This window comes from Xenopus laevis, chromosome 1S (genome assembly GCF_017654675.1).
Source record: "Xenopus laevis strain J_2021 chromosome 1S, Xenopus_laevis_v10.1, whole genome shotgun sequence".
NCBI classification, from domain to species: domain Eukaryota; kingdom Metazoa; phylum Chordata; class Amphibia; order Anura; family Pipidae; genus Xenopus; species Xenopus laevis.
The window spans coordinates 178,806-192,332 of NC_054372.1; the positions used below are offsets into that span (position 1 = coordinate 178,806).

At 40.2% G+C, this 13,527-nt stretch overlaps 1 protein-coding gene across 1 annotated transcript; it reads left to right on the forward strand.

Annotated features, from left to right (window-relative positions):
• The first annotated feature begins 697 nt into the window (after positions 1 to 697).
• Positions 698 to 11,392, forward strand: LOC108706466 (interleukin-12 subunit beta). Its single transcript, XM_018242929.2, has 8 exons — positions 698 to 830; positions 1,200 to 1,290; positions 4,768 to 4,977; positions 5,342 to 5,456; positions 6,390 to 6,568; positions 6,645 to 6,793; positions 10,673 to 10,805; positions 11,281 to 11,392. Coding segments are annotated over exons 2-8 (879 nt in total). The 5' UTR covers positions 698 to 830; the 3' UTR covers positions 11,283 to 11,392.
• Positions 11,393 to 13,527: the final 2,135 nt, after the last annotated feature.

Consider the following 13,527-nt stretch of genomic DNA (forward strand, 5'->3'; position numbering starts at 1 on the left):
GTTTCCTCTTCCTGCACTCTAATCCAATGACACTGTTCCCTCTCCCTGCACTTTAAACCCCTAACACTGTTTCCTCTCCCTGCACTCTAATCCCCCGACACTGTTTCCTCTCCCTGCACTCTAATCCCCCGACACTGTGCTCTCTCCCTGCACTCTAGTCCCCTGACAATTTGCCCTCTCCCTGTACTCTAATCCCTTGACACTGTGCTCTCTCCCTGCACTCTAATCCCCTAACATTGTTTCCTCTCCCTGCACTCTAATCCCCCCAACACTGTGCCCTCTCCCTGCACTCTAATCCCCTAACACTGTTTCCTCTCCCTGTACTCTAATCCCCCGACACTGTGCCCTCTCCCTGCACTCTAATTCCCCGACACTGTGCCCTCTCCCTGCACTGTAATCCCCCGACACTGTGCCTAATCCCCTGAGGTGTTCTATACTCTCTGGATTCTAATTGCCCCTGTATTTACTATCATTATTATGTGTTATGGAATTTAACTTGGAGCAGAAGTGGAATCTGTAATTTTCCTTGTGTGACGTGGGGGCCCATTGGGTTCCCCTTTCCCCTCTGTCTCATGCAAAGTGCCCCAATGTCCCCCCACCCCCGGAATTATGGGAAACACAAACATTTTAGGCAAATCTCCATTATCTGGATTAGTCAGCGACAGCTCCTGAGCTGTTTCTTATCGAAGTCATCCAGTGTGTCAGTCACTTCCTGCTGTCACTTCCCCGGGCCCCTCAGCTCTCATAGAAAGTGACAGGGCACCGAGAATAAAAGGGCACAGCCACTGGCACACTGACCATACCACATACTCAGAGAAAAGGAGGAGAAGGTAAGAGAAACCTGTAACTTGATACACAGTGTGGGCACATCATGGGCACAGTATGAGGTATTGCTAATTGGGCACACTATAGGCAGTGCCAGTCTAGAACTTACACATTTATAAACGGTCTGGGTTTAGTATGGATACTACCAGCCTATAATTTACCCTTTCATTCATAGTGTAATTACAGCGTGGGTATAATGGAGGGCAGTGCCAGGCTCTATCACAGACCTGTTTCGTGGGTATAGCAAGGGTAGCACCTGTGCCAATGCCAATCAACTTCCCAAAGGCTTTGCAAGGACCAGGGCCAAGTCTTTATATTTGTGCTCCTTTTATTCCTGTCAGTAGTTGTGATTGTTGTACCCATTTATTTTACAGATGCCCTTCATTCCACCCTGCCTGGCCCTGGCACTCTGTGCTGTGATGTGCTGCTGCCAAGCTACGGAGCTAACAGAATGGCCGAGTAACTGTAAGTCTTGTGTACACTGTAATAGGAGACATAATAATCATGCAATGAAGAATAGCCCCAGAAATTGAGGTAACCCCCATATTTATACTTCTTACAAAGGCACCTCTTATTTATTCTTTGCACTTAGGGTACCCCTAATTTAACTTTACAGAACTGGATGCCCTTGTATTAAGAGCAGAAACTAGAGAGATTAGGGAGCCCCATCCATCAGGCAGAGAAAACAGATGTTGAGATGTATGAGAAGAGGAGAAGAGAAAGTGACCCACCTAGTCCAGTGTAAAAATAAGTAATTATTTATTAAAAGTTACGTTTTAATCATCATACATGAGATTCTGGACCTTGTAGATGGGAAGGTGCAACTAGATGGGTCACTTTCTCTTCTCCTCTTCTCATCCCTGTATTAAGAGCCCAGGAGTATTGTTGCTAGGGATGCACCAAATCCAGGATTCGGCCAGGATTCAGCCTTTTTCAGCAGGATTCAGATTTGGCCAAATCCTTGTGCCTGGCCGAACCGGATCCAAGTCCTAATTTGCATATGTAAATTAGGGGCGGGTAGGGAAATCACGTGACTTTTTGTCACAAAAGAAGAATTTTTTCCACTTTTTCCTTTCCTGCCCCTAATTTGCATATACAAATTAGGATTTGGATTCGGTTCGGTATTTGGCCAAGTCTTTCACCAAGGATTCGGGTATTCGGCTGAATAGTGGATTCGGTGCATCCCTAATTGTTGACTGTACATAAACCAGTGTTTGTATCAAAATAACTCAACCGAAACTGATTGGAGTTTACTGGCTGCTCTGGTCCAGCCTAACTTTAACTGGGCAGCTTTAACCTCTCAGTATGGGTGGAAGAGCGTCATTGCTGTGTCTGAAGGGTAGATCTTCTATGTAGAACCTCCTATCAGGTAGATAGCGCTTCTGAGTATGATGGGCAGATCTTTTGGAAGAACGTCCTATTAGTTAAATAGAGCTTCTGAGTATGATGGGCAGATCTTCTGGTAGAACTTCCTATTAAGTAAATAGAGCTTCTAAGTATGATGGGCAGATATTCTGGTGGAACGTTCTATTAGGTTAATAGAGCTTCTGACTATGATGGGCAGATCTTTTGGTAGAACGTCCTATTAGGTAAATAGAGCTTCTGAGTATGATGGGCAGATCTTCTCGTAGAACCTCCTATCTATTTATCTAGAGATAAATGAACCCTAGATCAGCCACATGGCTAATATTGATGAGTAAAACCTTTATATTCAGTGAGTAGAATAGTAGAACCTCAGAGTAGGTTTTTTGAACTCCTGATAAGGTTTATTGGATCTTCTTAGAAGGATGCTGTCAGGTTAAGCTGCAGATGTGTGACTGGCAGGTAGGAGCTGGGTAACCAGGTGTACACCCATTAACAGCTAGATTAAGAGCCAGGCTAGCAGTGGGCTGAGGAAGAGTCCACAAACAGGCTGGTGGGGGCGGGGGTCAAGGCTGTGGTCTGGGCAGGCAGTGGGCAAGCAGAGTCAGTAAATAGGCTGCAGGTCAAAACCAGGACATCCACAAGAATTGGGCAAAGGACAGAGACTCAAGCACAAAAACAAAAACATGGAACCAAGCAGGGACTCAGGAACAAGTTGTTTATAGGGAATTCAGTAGAGAAACAGACTGGACCAGTCTGGGGAATTTTAGTGATCAAGCACTGTTGTGAGAGGCAGGTTTATTGAAGTCCCTTAATTATTATAATTAATAGGCGGATTACACATGGTGTTTACTAGGTAGGGGGAGGTAACTGTCTAGAAGGGAGAGATATTGGTTGCCATTTAGAAAAACTGGCAAACACAAGATCTAAAGCCCACCAGTGGTCCAATGGGGAAATGAAGGATCCATTCAAGCAGGGCAGATCCTGACAGGAGGGCAGTCATCTTCAGTGGGGTTAACTACATTTTTCAAAAGGGCAGGTAATCTATCAGAGTATGTTTGGTAATACCTATGACTAGGACTGATGGAATTGCTCATTAAAATACAAATAACTCTACTAAATATTGTCAGTAGAAGTTGAACTGCAGAATATGGTAGACAGAAGCACTGATGGTTGTGGAACGTTACAGTAGGATAACAAATGTTTCTGAAAAGAGTTTGTAGAACTTCTAAAAAGCATTAGTAGAGTTAGTAGGGTCAGTACAAGTTGTGGCCAGGACTAGCCAATCTTCTGACTAGGGTTAAGTGAACTTTTAAATGAACCATTGTAGGGATGGTAAGACTTCTGAGCAGGATTGATAGCATTTCAGAGGAGGTAAGGAAGAACTGCTGACTAGGATTAATAGAACTATAAGTAGGGTTGGTGGCACTTCAGAGGAGTTAAAGAACAACTGCTGAATAGGATTAGTAGAACTATGAGTAGGATTGTTGGCACTTCAGAGGAGGTAAGGAACAACTGCTGAATAGGATCAGTAGACTTGTAAGTAGGGCTTATGGAACTTCAGAGGGGGTAAGGAACAACTGCTGAATAGGATCAGTATAACTATGAGTAGGATTGGTGGCACTTCAGAGGGGGTAAGGAACAACTGCCGAATAGGATCAGTAGACTTATGAGTAGGATTAGGGACACTTCAGAGGAGGTATGGAAGAACTGCCGAATAGGATCAGTAGACTTATGAGTAGGGTTTATGGAACTTCAGAGGAGGTGAGGAACAACTGTTGAATAGGATCAGCAGAACTATGAGTAGGATTGGTGGCACTTCAGAGGGGGTAAGGAACAACTGCCGAATAGGATCAGTAGACTTATGAGTAGGGCTTATGGAACTTCAGAGGAGGTAAGGAACAACTGCTGAATAGGATCAGTAGAACTATGAGTAGGATTTTTGGTGCTTAAGAGGAGGTAAAGAACAACCGCTGAATAGGATCATTCGACTTATTAGTAGGGCTTATGGAACTTCAGAGGAGGCGAGGAACATCAGCTGAATAGGATCAATAGAACTATGAGTAGGATTCTTGGCGCTTCAGAGGAGGTAAGGTTGAACTGCTGAATAGGATCATTAGAACTATGAGTGGGGTTGGTGGAACTTCAGAGGAGGTAAGGTTGAACTGCTGAATAAGAGCAGTGGAAATACAGTATGTGTAGGGTTGGTGTAACTCCAGAGGAAGGTGGGAAAACTAGTAAATAGAGTTGAAAAAGATAAATTCTGAGTAGTCTGGGTAGATCTTCAGTGAAGGGTCAATAACTTCTGAGCAGAATTTGTGGAAAGGCAGAGTATGTTGGCCAGAATTTATAATTTCTTCATTTTAAGGAGCAATAGTCCTGCTCACAGTTGTCTGTCCAGTTTCTATGGAAATGGTTCAAAGAATAAATGCCCTCACTGACAGTCTGGTTTCTGATTCTTCGTTGCTGTGGTCTGAACCATTATTCTTGCATCCAGCTGTCCATGTGTCATCCAAGTGGGGTCCATTTGGTGTCCATGTGGGCCATGAGTGATCCCTTGTCTCCCACTGATACTTGCAGATGTGGTGCTGAGTGAAAAGGAAGAGTACACACTTGAGTGTGACACAAAAGAGAGAAACATCAAGTGGTTGGCACCATCCCGGACCTGTTCTGTACCAAGAGGAAATGCCCTGTATATCAAGGATATTCAACTGCCCTGCGCAGGCCAATACGTCAGTCTCAGTGCCAACAAGGAGACCCACCTGTGCTCGGTGTATCTGCTCATTGCAGGTGTGTGAGGGAAGAGCTAATATTGGGTTAGGGGAGAGTTCCATAGGAGACACTGAGAAGGCAAAGGTTTTGGGGGCTACAGGAGAGGGAGGGGTTTGTGGGAGCCCTAGGAAAGGTTTATAGGGGGCACTGGCAAGGATGGGTTTGTGAAGGAAACTTGGGTGGGTAGTGGTAAGGGTTTGTTTTGTGAGGGCTCTGGGGGGAATTGGGAAGGGGAGTTTTTGTTGGGAAAAGGGAAAGGGGAGTTGTTTGTGGGAGAAGTCAGTAAGTGAAAATGTGAGTAATGAGACACAGGACAAAGGAGCTTCCTGTCCCTCAGAGCTTACAATCCAAGTCAGTCCTGTTTGTGTCAATTCATTGGTAGATTCCAGTCTGCTGAGTGTCACATGCTTTATGGAGTCGCACACAAGCTCTGTGCTTCGTTGCTTGGCTGACATTGATGAAGAGGAGGGAATTCTCAGAGCCAGGGCCTCAATCAGGTATGTGGAAGGTCATGTGTTTTCTAACTTTAGGGATGAAACTGGCTTTGTTCCATGGGACTCTTCAGTGCCAGTCTGTGGCAAGGTTTGGGCAAGGGGCAGAAAGGCAAGAGAATGGTCAGAGCATCACTGAGATGAGGGGCAATCCCTCCATATCACACAATGGGCCACCCTACTGCCAATCACATCTGCCACCTATGGTGGGATTGGCCTGCTGGAGTAGCAGAAGATCTCCTAGTGGGCCCCAACCAACTGCCCTTTCCTGTTTCCACCATTGCTCTATATACTCTGAGTGGGGCCCGTTAATGCCAGGTTATCTATGAGCCCCATAACAATTATCCTGAATATCATAGGGGGCAGGAGTTACAGACTGTAGTGCTACATATTAGGCCATGCACTCTGCCCTTCCTATTGCATGGACTCCATGCTCTGGTTGGCTGCTCATGTGAGGCCACTTGTGTGAGAGGCACAAGATCTGCAAATGAGGCTGCTGGAAAGGACAGGGCTCAGCCTATCAGTGACCTCCATGGATAAGAAAAAGGCGTGTAAAAGGGCAAGAGAGAGGAGCGACAGTAAGGAAGGGGGGCAACTAGCAGAAGAAAAGGGTGCAGAGAATGAGAAAAAAATCTGGTAGAATAAAAGAGAATGGGTTGGGGGTTACAATAAGAATGGGGAGGAAAGTGGGAAAGTGAGAATAAAAATTGGCCCCAGTCTGTGCCCCCTTATCACCTCCTCCTCAAACCTCCCCCAGTGGCCCTACATTCCCAACGCTAGCCATAAATGTTTCTCCCACATGTTCCTCTCCAATGATCTGTCTGGGGGGCACAAGCCTCAGCTCACCCTTCTTGCACCCAACACACTTGCTAAAGGGGTAGTATGGTTTGGAAGGGGAGTTTGTGAGGTTGGTTTTGGAAGCTTCTCTTTGTCCCATAGTTCCATGGACATTCGGCAGTGGCACACGGAGACAATAGACAGAAGCCTCTCCTTCACACTCAACATGGACGGCTTCTGTGCCTTTGAAGAGCAGATGGAACCCATTCTGGTGGAGGTCCAGGTGGCAACAGAGAAGAGGTTAATGTCAATGAACAAATCGTATTATATCCGAGACATTGGTGAGTGGATGGGGAATGTGGGGTGCCCTAATTCCGAGAGCGCTGCCTTTATCTTATGTGTCACCTTGTGTTGCAGTGAAACCTAGTCCCCCTGAGAACATGAGGGTGTTGAAAGGTAACAGGCACCTACACATCTCCTGGAGTTACCCTGCACCCTGGTCCAAATTCTCCTCCTATTTCCCCATGCTCTTCCAGCTCAACATGACTTATCGCAATGACACCGAGGTGAGTCCATTCCATAGGCTGTGGGGTACCCATAGTGGGTCATGTGGCAACTTGCTCACTCCTCCCATGGTGACTCTTCAGCAGCAGCAACAGGAGATGAAGGGTGGGTGTGAAACCCGCAATAAAAATAGGTGGGCACGTCTCCAGTGTTGCACTGGCCCAAGTGACTTCATATCAGTGTTTGCTCAGGGAATATGAGGCCAGACAGGTCAGAACCATATCAGGATCAGCCTTGTATGAAAGGACTTGTATGAAACACAGGCCCCCTGGGCAGCAACATCTCATTTCAGGCTCTTAGGGATTAATGTCGGTCCACTCTGTCCCCGTCAGACCAATCCTGTCTGAATCCAAAATCAAATGGGCCACTCTATAGATCAGCAACGTAATCACAGGTTGATATCCCCTTCCTTGTACCTGTCTAATGTATCTGTCAGCATAATGGAATAATCCTACAATTTTCCAACAGCCCTTTCCCTCATCTTCTCTAATCTCATTGGCTCCCTCCTGCCTGCTGGGAGGAGCTACTGGTGAATATCAGAGAGTTTATTGTTTGGTCCCCTTATATATTTATATATAGTGATCATATCCCCCTTACATATTTATATATAGTGATCATATCCCCTTATATATTTATATATAGTGATCATATCCCCTTATATATTTATATATAGTGATCATATCCCCCTTACATATTTATATATAGTGATCATATCCCCTTATATATTTATATATAGTGATCATATCCCCTTATATATTTATATATATAGTGATCATATCCCCCTTATATATTTATATATAGTGATCATATCCCCTTATATATAGTGATCATATCCCCTTATATATTTATATATAGTGATCATATCCCCTTATATATTTATATACTGTATAGTGATCATATCCCCCTTATATATTTATATATAGTGATCATATCCCCTTATATATTTATATATAGTGATCATATCCCCTTATATATTTATATATAGTGATCATATCCCTTATATATTTATATATAGTGATCATATCCCCCTTATATATTTATATATAGTGATCATATCCCCTTATATATTTATATATAGTGATCATATCCCCTTATATATTTATATATAGTGATCATATCCCCTTATATATTTATATATAGTGATCATATCCCTTATATATTTATATATAGTGGTCATATCCCCCTTATATATTTATATATAGTGATCATATCCCCTTATATATTTATATATAGTGATCATATCCCCTTATATATTGATATATAGTGATCATATCCCCCTTATATATTTATATATAGTGATCATATCCCCTTATATATTTATATATAGTGATCATATCCCCCTTATATATTTATATATAGTGATCATATCCCCTTATATATTTATATATAGTGATCATATCCCCCTTATATATTTATATATAGTGATCATATCCCCTTATATATTTATATATAGTGATCATATCCCCGTATATATTTATATATAGTGATCATATCCCCCTTATATATTTATATATAGTGATCATATCCTCCTTATATATTTATATATAGTGATCATATCCCCTTATATATTTATATATAGTGATCATATCCCCCTTATATATTTATATATAGTGATCATATCCCCTTATATATTTATATATAGTGATCATATCCCCTTATATATTTATATATAGTGATCATATCCCCCTTATATATTTATATATAGTGATCATATCCCCCTTATATATTTATATATAATGATCATATCCCCCTTATATATTTATATATAGTGATCATATCCCCCTTATATATTTATATATAATGATCATATCCCCTTATATATTTATATATAGTGATCATATCCCCTTATATATTTATATATAGTGATCATTTCCCCCTTATATATTTATATATAGTGATCATATCCCCCTTATATATTTATATATAATGATCATATCCCCTTATATATTTATATATAGTGATCATATCCCCCTTATATATTTATATATAGTGATCATATCCCCGTATATATTTATATATAGTTATCATATCCCCCTTATATATTTATATATAGTGATCATATCCTCCTTATATATTTATATATAGTGATCATATCCCCTTATATATTTATATATAGTGATCATATCCCCCTTATATATTTATATATAGTGATCATATCCCTTTATATATTTATATATAGTGATCATATTCCCCTTATATATTTATATATAATTATCATATCCCCTTATATATTTATATATAGTGATCATATCCCCCTTATATATTTATATATAGTGATCATATCCCCGTATATATTATATATAGTTATCATATCCCCCTTATATATTTATATATAGTGATCATATCCCCTTATATATTTATATATAGTGATCATATCCCCCTTATATATTTATATATAGTGATCATATCCCCTTATATATTTATATATAGTGGTCATATCCCCCTTATATATTTATATATAGTGATCATATCCCCCTTATATATTTATATATAGTGATCATATCCCCTTATATATTTATATATAGTGATCATATCCCCCTTATATATTTATATATAGTGATCATATCCCCTTATATATTTATATATAGTGATCATATCCCCGTATATATTTATATATAGTGATCATATCCCCCTTATATATTTATATATAGTGATCATATCCTCCTTATATATTTATATATAGTGATCATATCCCCTTATATATTTATATATAGTGATCATATCCCCCTTATATATTTATATATAGTGATCATATCCCCTTATATATTTATATATAGTGATCATATCCCCTTATATATTTATATATAGTGATCATATCCCCCTTATATATTTATATATAGTGATCATATCCCCCTTATATATTTATATATAATGATCATATCCCCCTTATATATTTATATATAGTGATCATATCCCCCTTATATATTTATATATAATGATCATATCCCCTTATATATTTATATATAGTGATCATATCCCCTTATATATTTATATATAGTGATCATTTCCCCCTTATATATTTATATATAGTGATCATATCCCCCTTATATATTTATATATAATGATCATATCCCCTTATATATTTATATATAGTGATCATATCCCCCTTATATATTTATATATAGTGATCATATCCCCGTATATATTTATATATAGTTATCATATCCCCCTTATATATTTATATATAGTGATCATATCCTCCTTATATATTTATATATAGTGATCATATCCCCTTATATATTTATATATAGTGATCATATCCCCCTTATATATTTATATATAGTGATCATATCCCTTTATATATTTATATATAGTGATCATATTCCCCTTATATATTTATATATAATTATCATATCCCCTTATATATTTATATATAGTGATCATATCCCCCTTATATATTTATATATAGTGATCATATCCCCGTATATATTTATATATAGTTATCATATCCCCCTTATATATTTATATATAGTGATCATATCCCCTTATATATTTATATATAGTGATCATATCCCCCTTATATATTTATATATAGTGATCATATCCCCTTATATATTTATATATAGTGGTCATATCCCCCTTATATATTTATATATAGTGATCATATCCCCCTTATATATTTATATATAGTGATCATATCCCCTTATATATTTATATATAGTGATCATATTCCCCTTATATATTTATATATAATGATCATATCCCTGTCTCTTCTCCAGTGTAACCAATCCCAACTTGCCTTTCCCTATAACTGATCCCTTCCATTCCCTTTATTAGCTTAGTCGCTCTTCTCTGTACTTTATCTAATCATTACTGTCCCTTTTAGTTACATAGTCTTATTTTGTGACGTCTTTGTAGCCCCCTTTTGCCCTTTATTACAGGAGCTGGTAAATGTGGAGGGGACTCGGGTTCTGGCAGTTAGTCCCAATGTGCGCAGAATTAAGGGTCGCTGCCGGGATCTCTATTACAGGTCGGAGTGGAGCCCCTGGACTCAGGGAATAGAGACAACTTCATGTAAGTAACACACATAAGATTTGGAGAGGGACCTGATGGGAGACAGTGATTGGCTCCTTTCTTTACAGAGATCTGGGACCTTCTCCCACTCCCTTCCTATCCCCGTAATTACACTTTATTCATATGGGTGAGTTTGGGGGTGCTGGTGGCACATGAGTATAATTCCTTGCACCCAGCGACACTGTACAGATTGTGCATCACATGCAGAGACCCTTAGACCCCATTAGAGGGCTTTCAGACCCCAGAAACAATGCCTCATTGTCAGACTCCTGATGTTCCCTGTTCATACTTTGGTACCTCTCCATTTATAACCCTAACTTACTTAAACCCTTATTAGGTGGGGTCAACCTTACTCCTATTTTGATTGAAAGCTCTTGGGCCAAGCTATCCCTATGCTGCCAAGTCTGTGCTGCTGACTAACATTGGCTGTACAAGTGATGTCAAGAACATAATTGGCTCTTTTCTTGCTCTGCAGGAGGAGGAGGAGGAGGAGGAAGGAACGTTGATTCCCAGGAAGTAATGAAATCCTTACGGAATTATCTCTATATTTATTGCAATAATATTTATATATTTGACACAGTTGTTTTTCAATACAATTCTTCAGAGCATCAAATGTCTCATCAAGTGGTTGAAACCCCATGATTTGTCTCTTTATCTGCTGGTTCTGCTGGCCCCATACTGCTAGATACACAAACAGGCAACACCCCTGCACCCCAAAAGGACCAATTCATAGCAGGTTCCACACACATTCCATGCTGCTCGTGCTCTGTAAGCGAGTACATATGGGCAGCATTCACTCCCCCTTCCCTTCCCTGCATAATCATTCTTTATATGGTCACAGAACCCCTCATTGACTTCTGATATCCTTATCATTTACAGTAGGGGGTACATTATCCCTTATAATACATGAGTGATACTCAGAGTTCCCTGTATAACTCAGCCTGCAGCCTTGTGTCTTTATATGGTCACAGAACAACCCCTCAGTGACTTCTAATATCCTTATCATTTACAGTAGGGGGTACATTATCCCTTATAATACATGAGTGATACTCAGAGTTCCCTGTATAACTCAGCCTGCAGCCTTGTGCCTTTATATGGTCACAGAACAACCCCTCAGTGACTTCTAATATCCTTATCATTTACAGTAGGGGGTACATTATCCCTTATAATACATGAGTGATACTCAGAGTTCCCTGTATAACTCAGCCTGCAGCCTTGTGCCTTTATATGGTCACAGAACAAGCCCTCAGTGACTTCTAATATCCTTATCATTTACAGTAGGGGGTACATTATCCCTTATAATACATGAGTGATACTCAGAGTTCCCTGTATAACTCAGCATGCAGCCTTGTGCCTTTATATGGTCACAGAACAACCCCTCAGTGACTTCTAATATCCTTATCATTTACAGTAGGGGGGTACATTATCCCTTATAATACATGAGTGATACTCAGAGTTCCCTGTATAACTCAGCCTGCAGCCTTGTGTCTTTATATGGTCACAGAACAACCCCTCAGTGACTTCTAATATCCTTATCATTTACAGTAGGGGGTACATTATCCCTTATAATACATGAGTGATACTCAGAGTTCCCTGTATAACTCAGCCTGCAGCCTTGTGTCTTTATATGGTCACAGAACAACCCCTCAGTGACTTCTAATATCCTTATCATTTACAGTAGGGGGTACATTATCCCTTATAATACATGAGTGATACTCAGAGTTCCCTGTATAACTCAGCCTGCAGCCTTGTGCCTTTATATGGTCACAGAACAACCCTTCAGTGACTTCTAATGTCCTTATCATTTACAGTAGGGGGTACATTATCCTTATAATACATGAGTGATACTCAGAGTTCCCTGTATAACTCAGCCTGCAGCCTTGTGCCTTTATATGGTCACAGAACAACCCCTCAGTGACTTCTAATATCCTTATCATTTACAGTAGGGGGTACATTATCCCTTATAATACATGAGTGATACTCAGAGTTCCCTGTATAACTCAGCCTGCAGCCTTGTGTCTTTATATGGTCACAGAACAACCCCTCAGTGACTTCTAATATCCTTATCATTTACAGTAGGGGGTACATTATCCCTTATAATACATGAGTGATACTCAGAGTTCCCTGTATAACTCAGCCTGTAGCCTTGTGCCTTTATATGGTCACAGAACAACCCCTCAGTGACTTCTAATATCCTTATTATTTACAGTAGGGGGTACATTATCCCTTATAATACATGAGTGATACTCAGAGTTCCCTGTATAACTCAGCCTGCAGCCTTGTGCCTTTATATGGTCACAGAACAACCCCCCAGTGACTTCTAATATCCTTATGATTGAAAGTAGGGGGTACATGATCCCATATGATAATACAGTGTCCAGTTTATGTCTGTGACAGTCCCTTTGGATCAGGCTAAAAGTGAATAAGGAGAATACTTATGGAGAGTCATGGAAATAACATGGAGGTGGAGCACATAAAACACACAGGGGAGTAACCTGCCTCGCCTATCAGATGAATTATTCCAGTATGTGTGACAGATCCATCACAAGGAGCCCCATGAGAAGCCCAGGGTAAGGCAGTTATTAGGAGCAGTGGGAAGGAGCTGCCATGTTGCTGGAGCACTGGTCACGCATTCCTGTAAGTGGGAGGAGTTGGAGGAGGAGCTTGTGCACGTTGGGGCCCTTGTGTTCAGCCGGCAGGGAAGAGTCCAATGAGGCCTGGG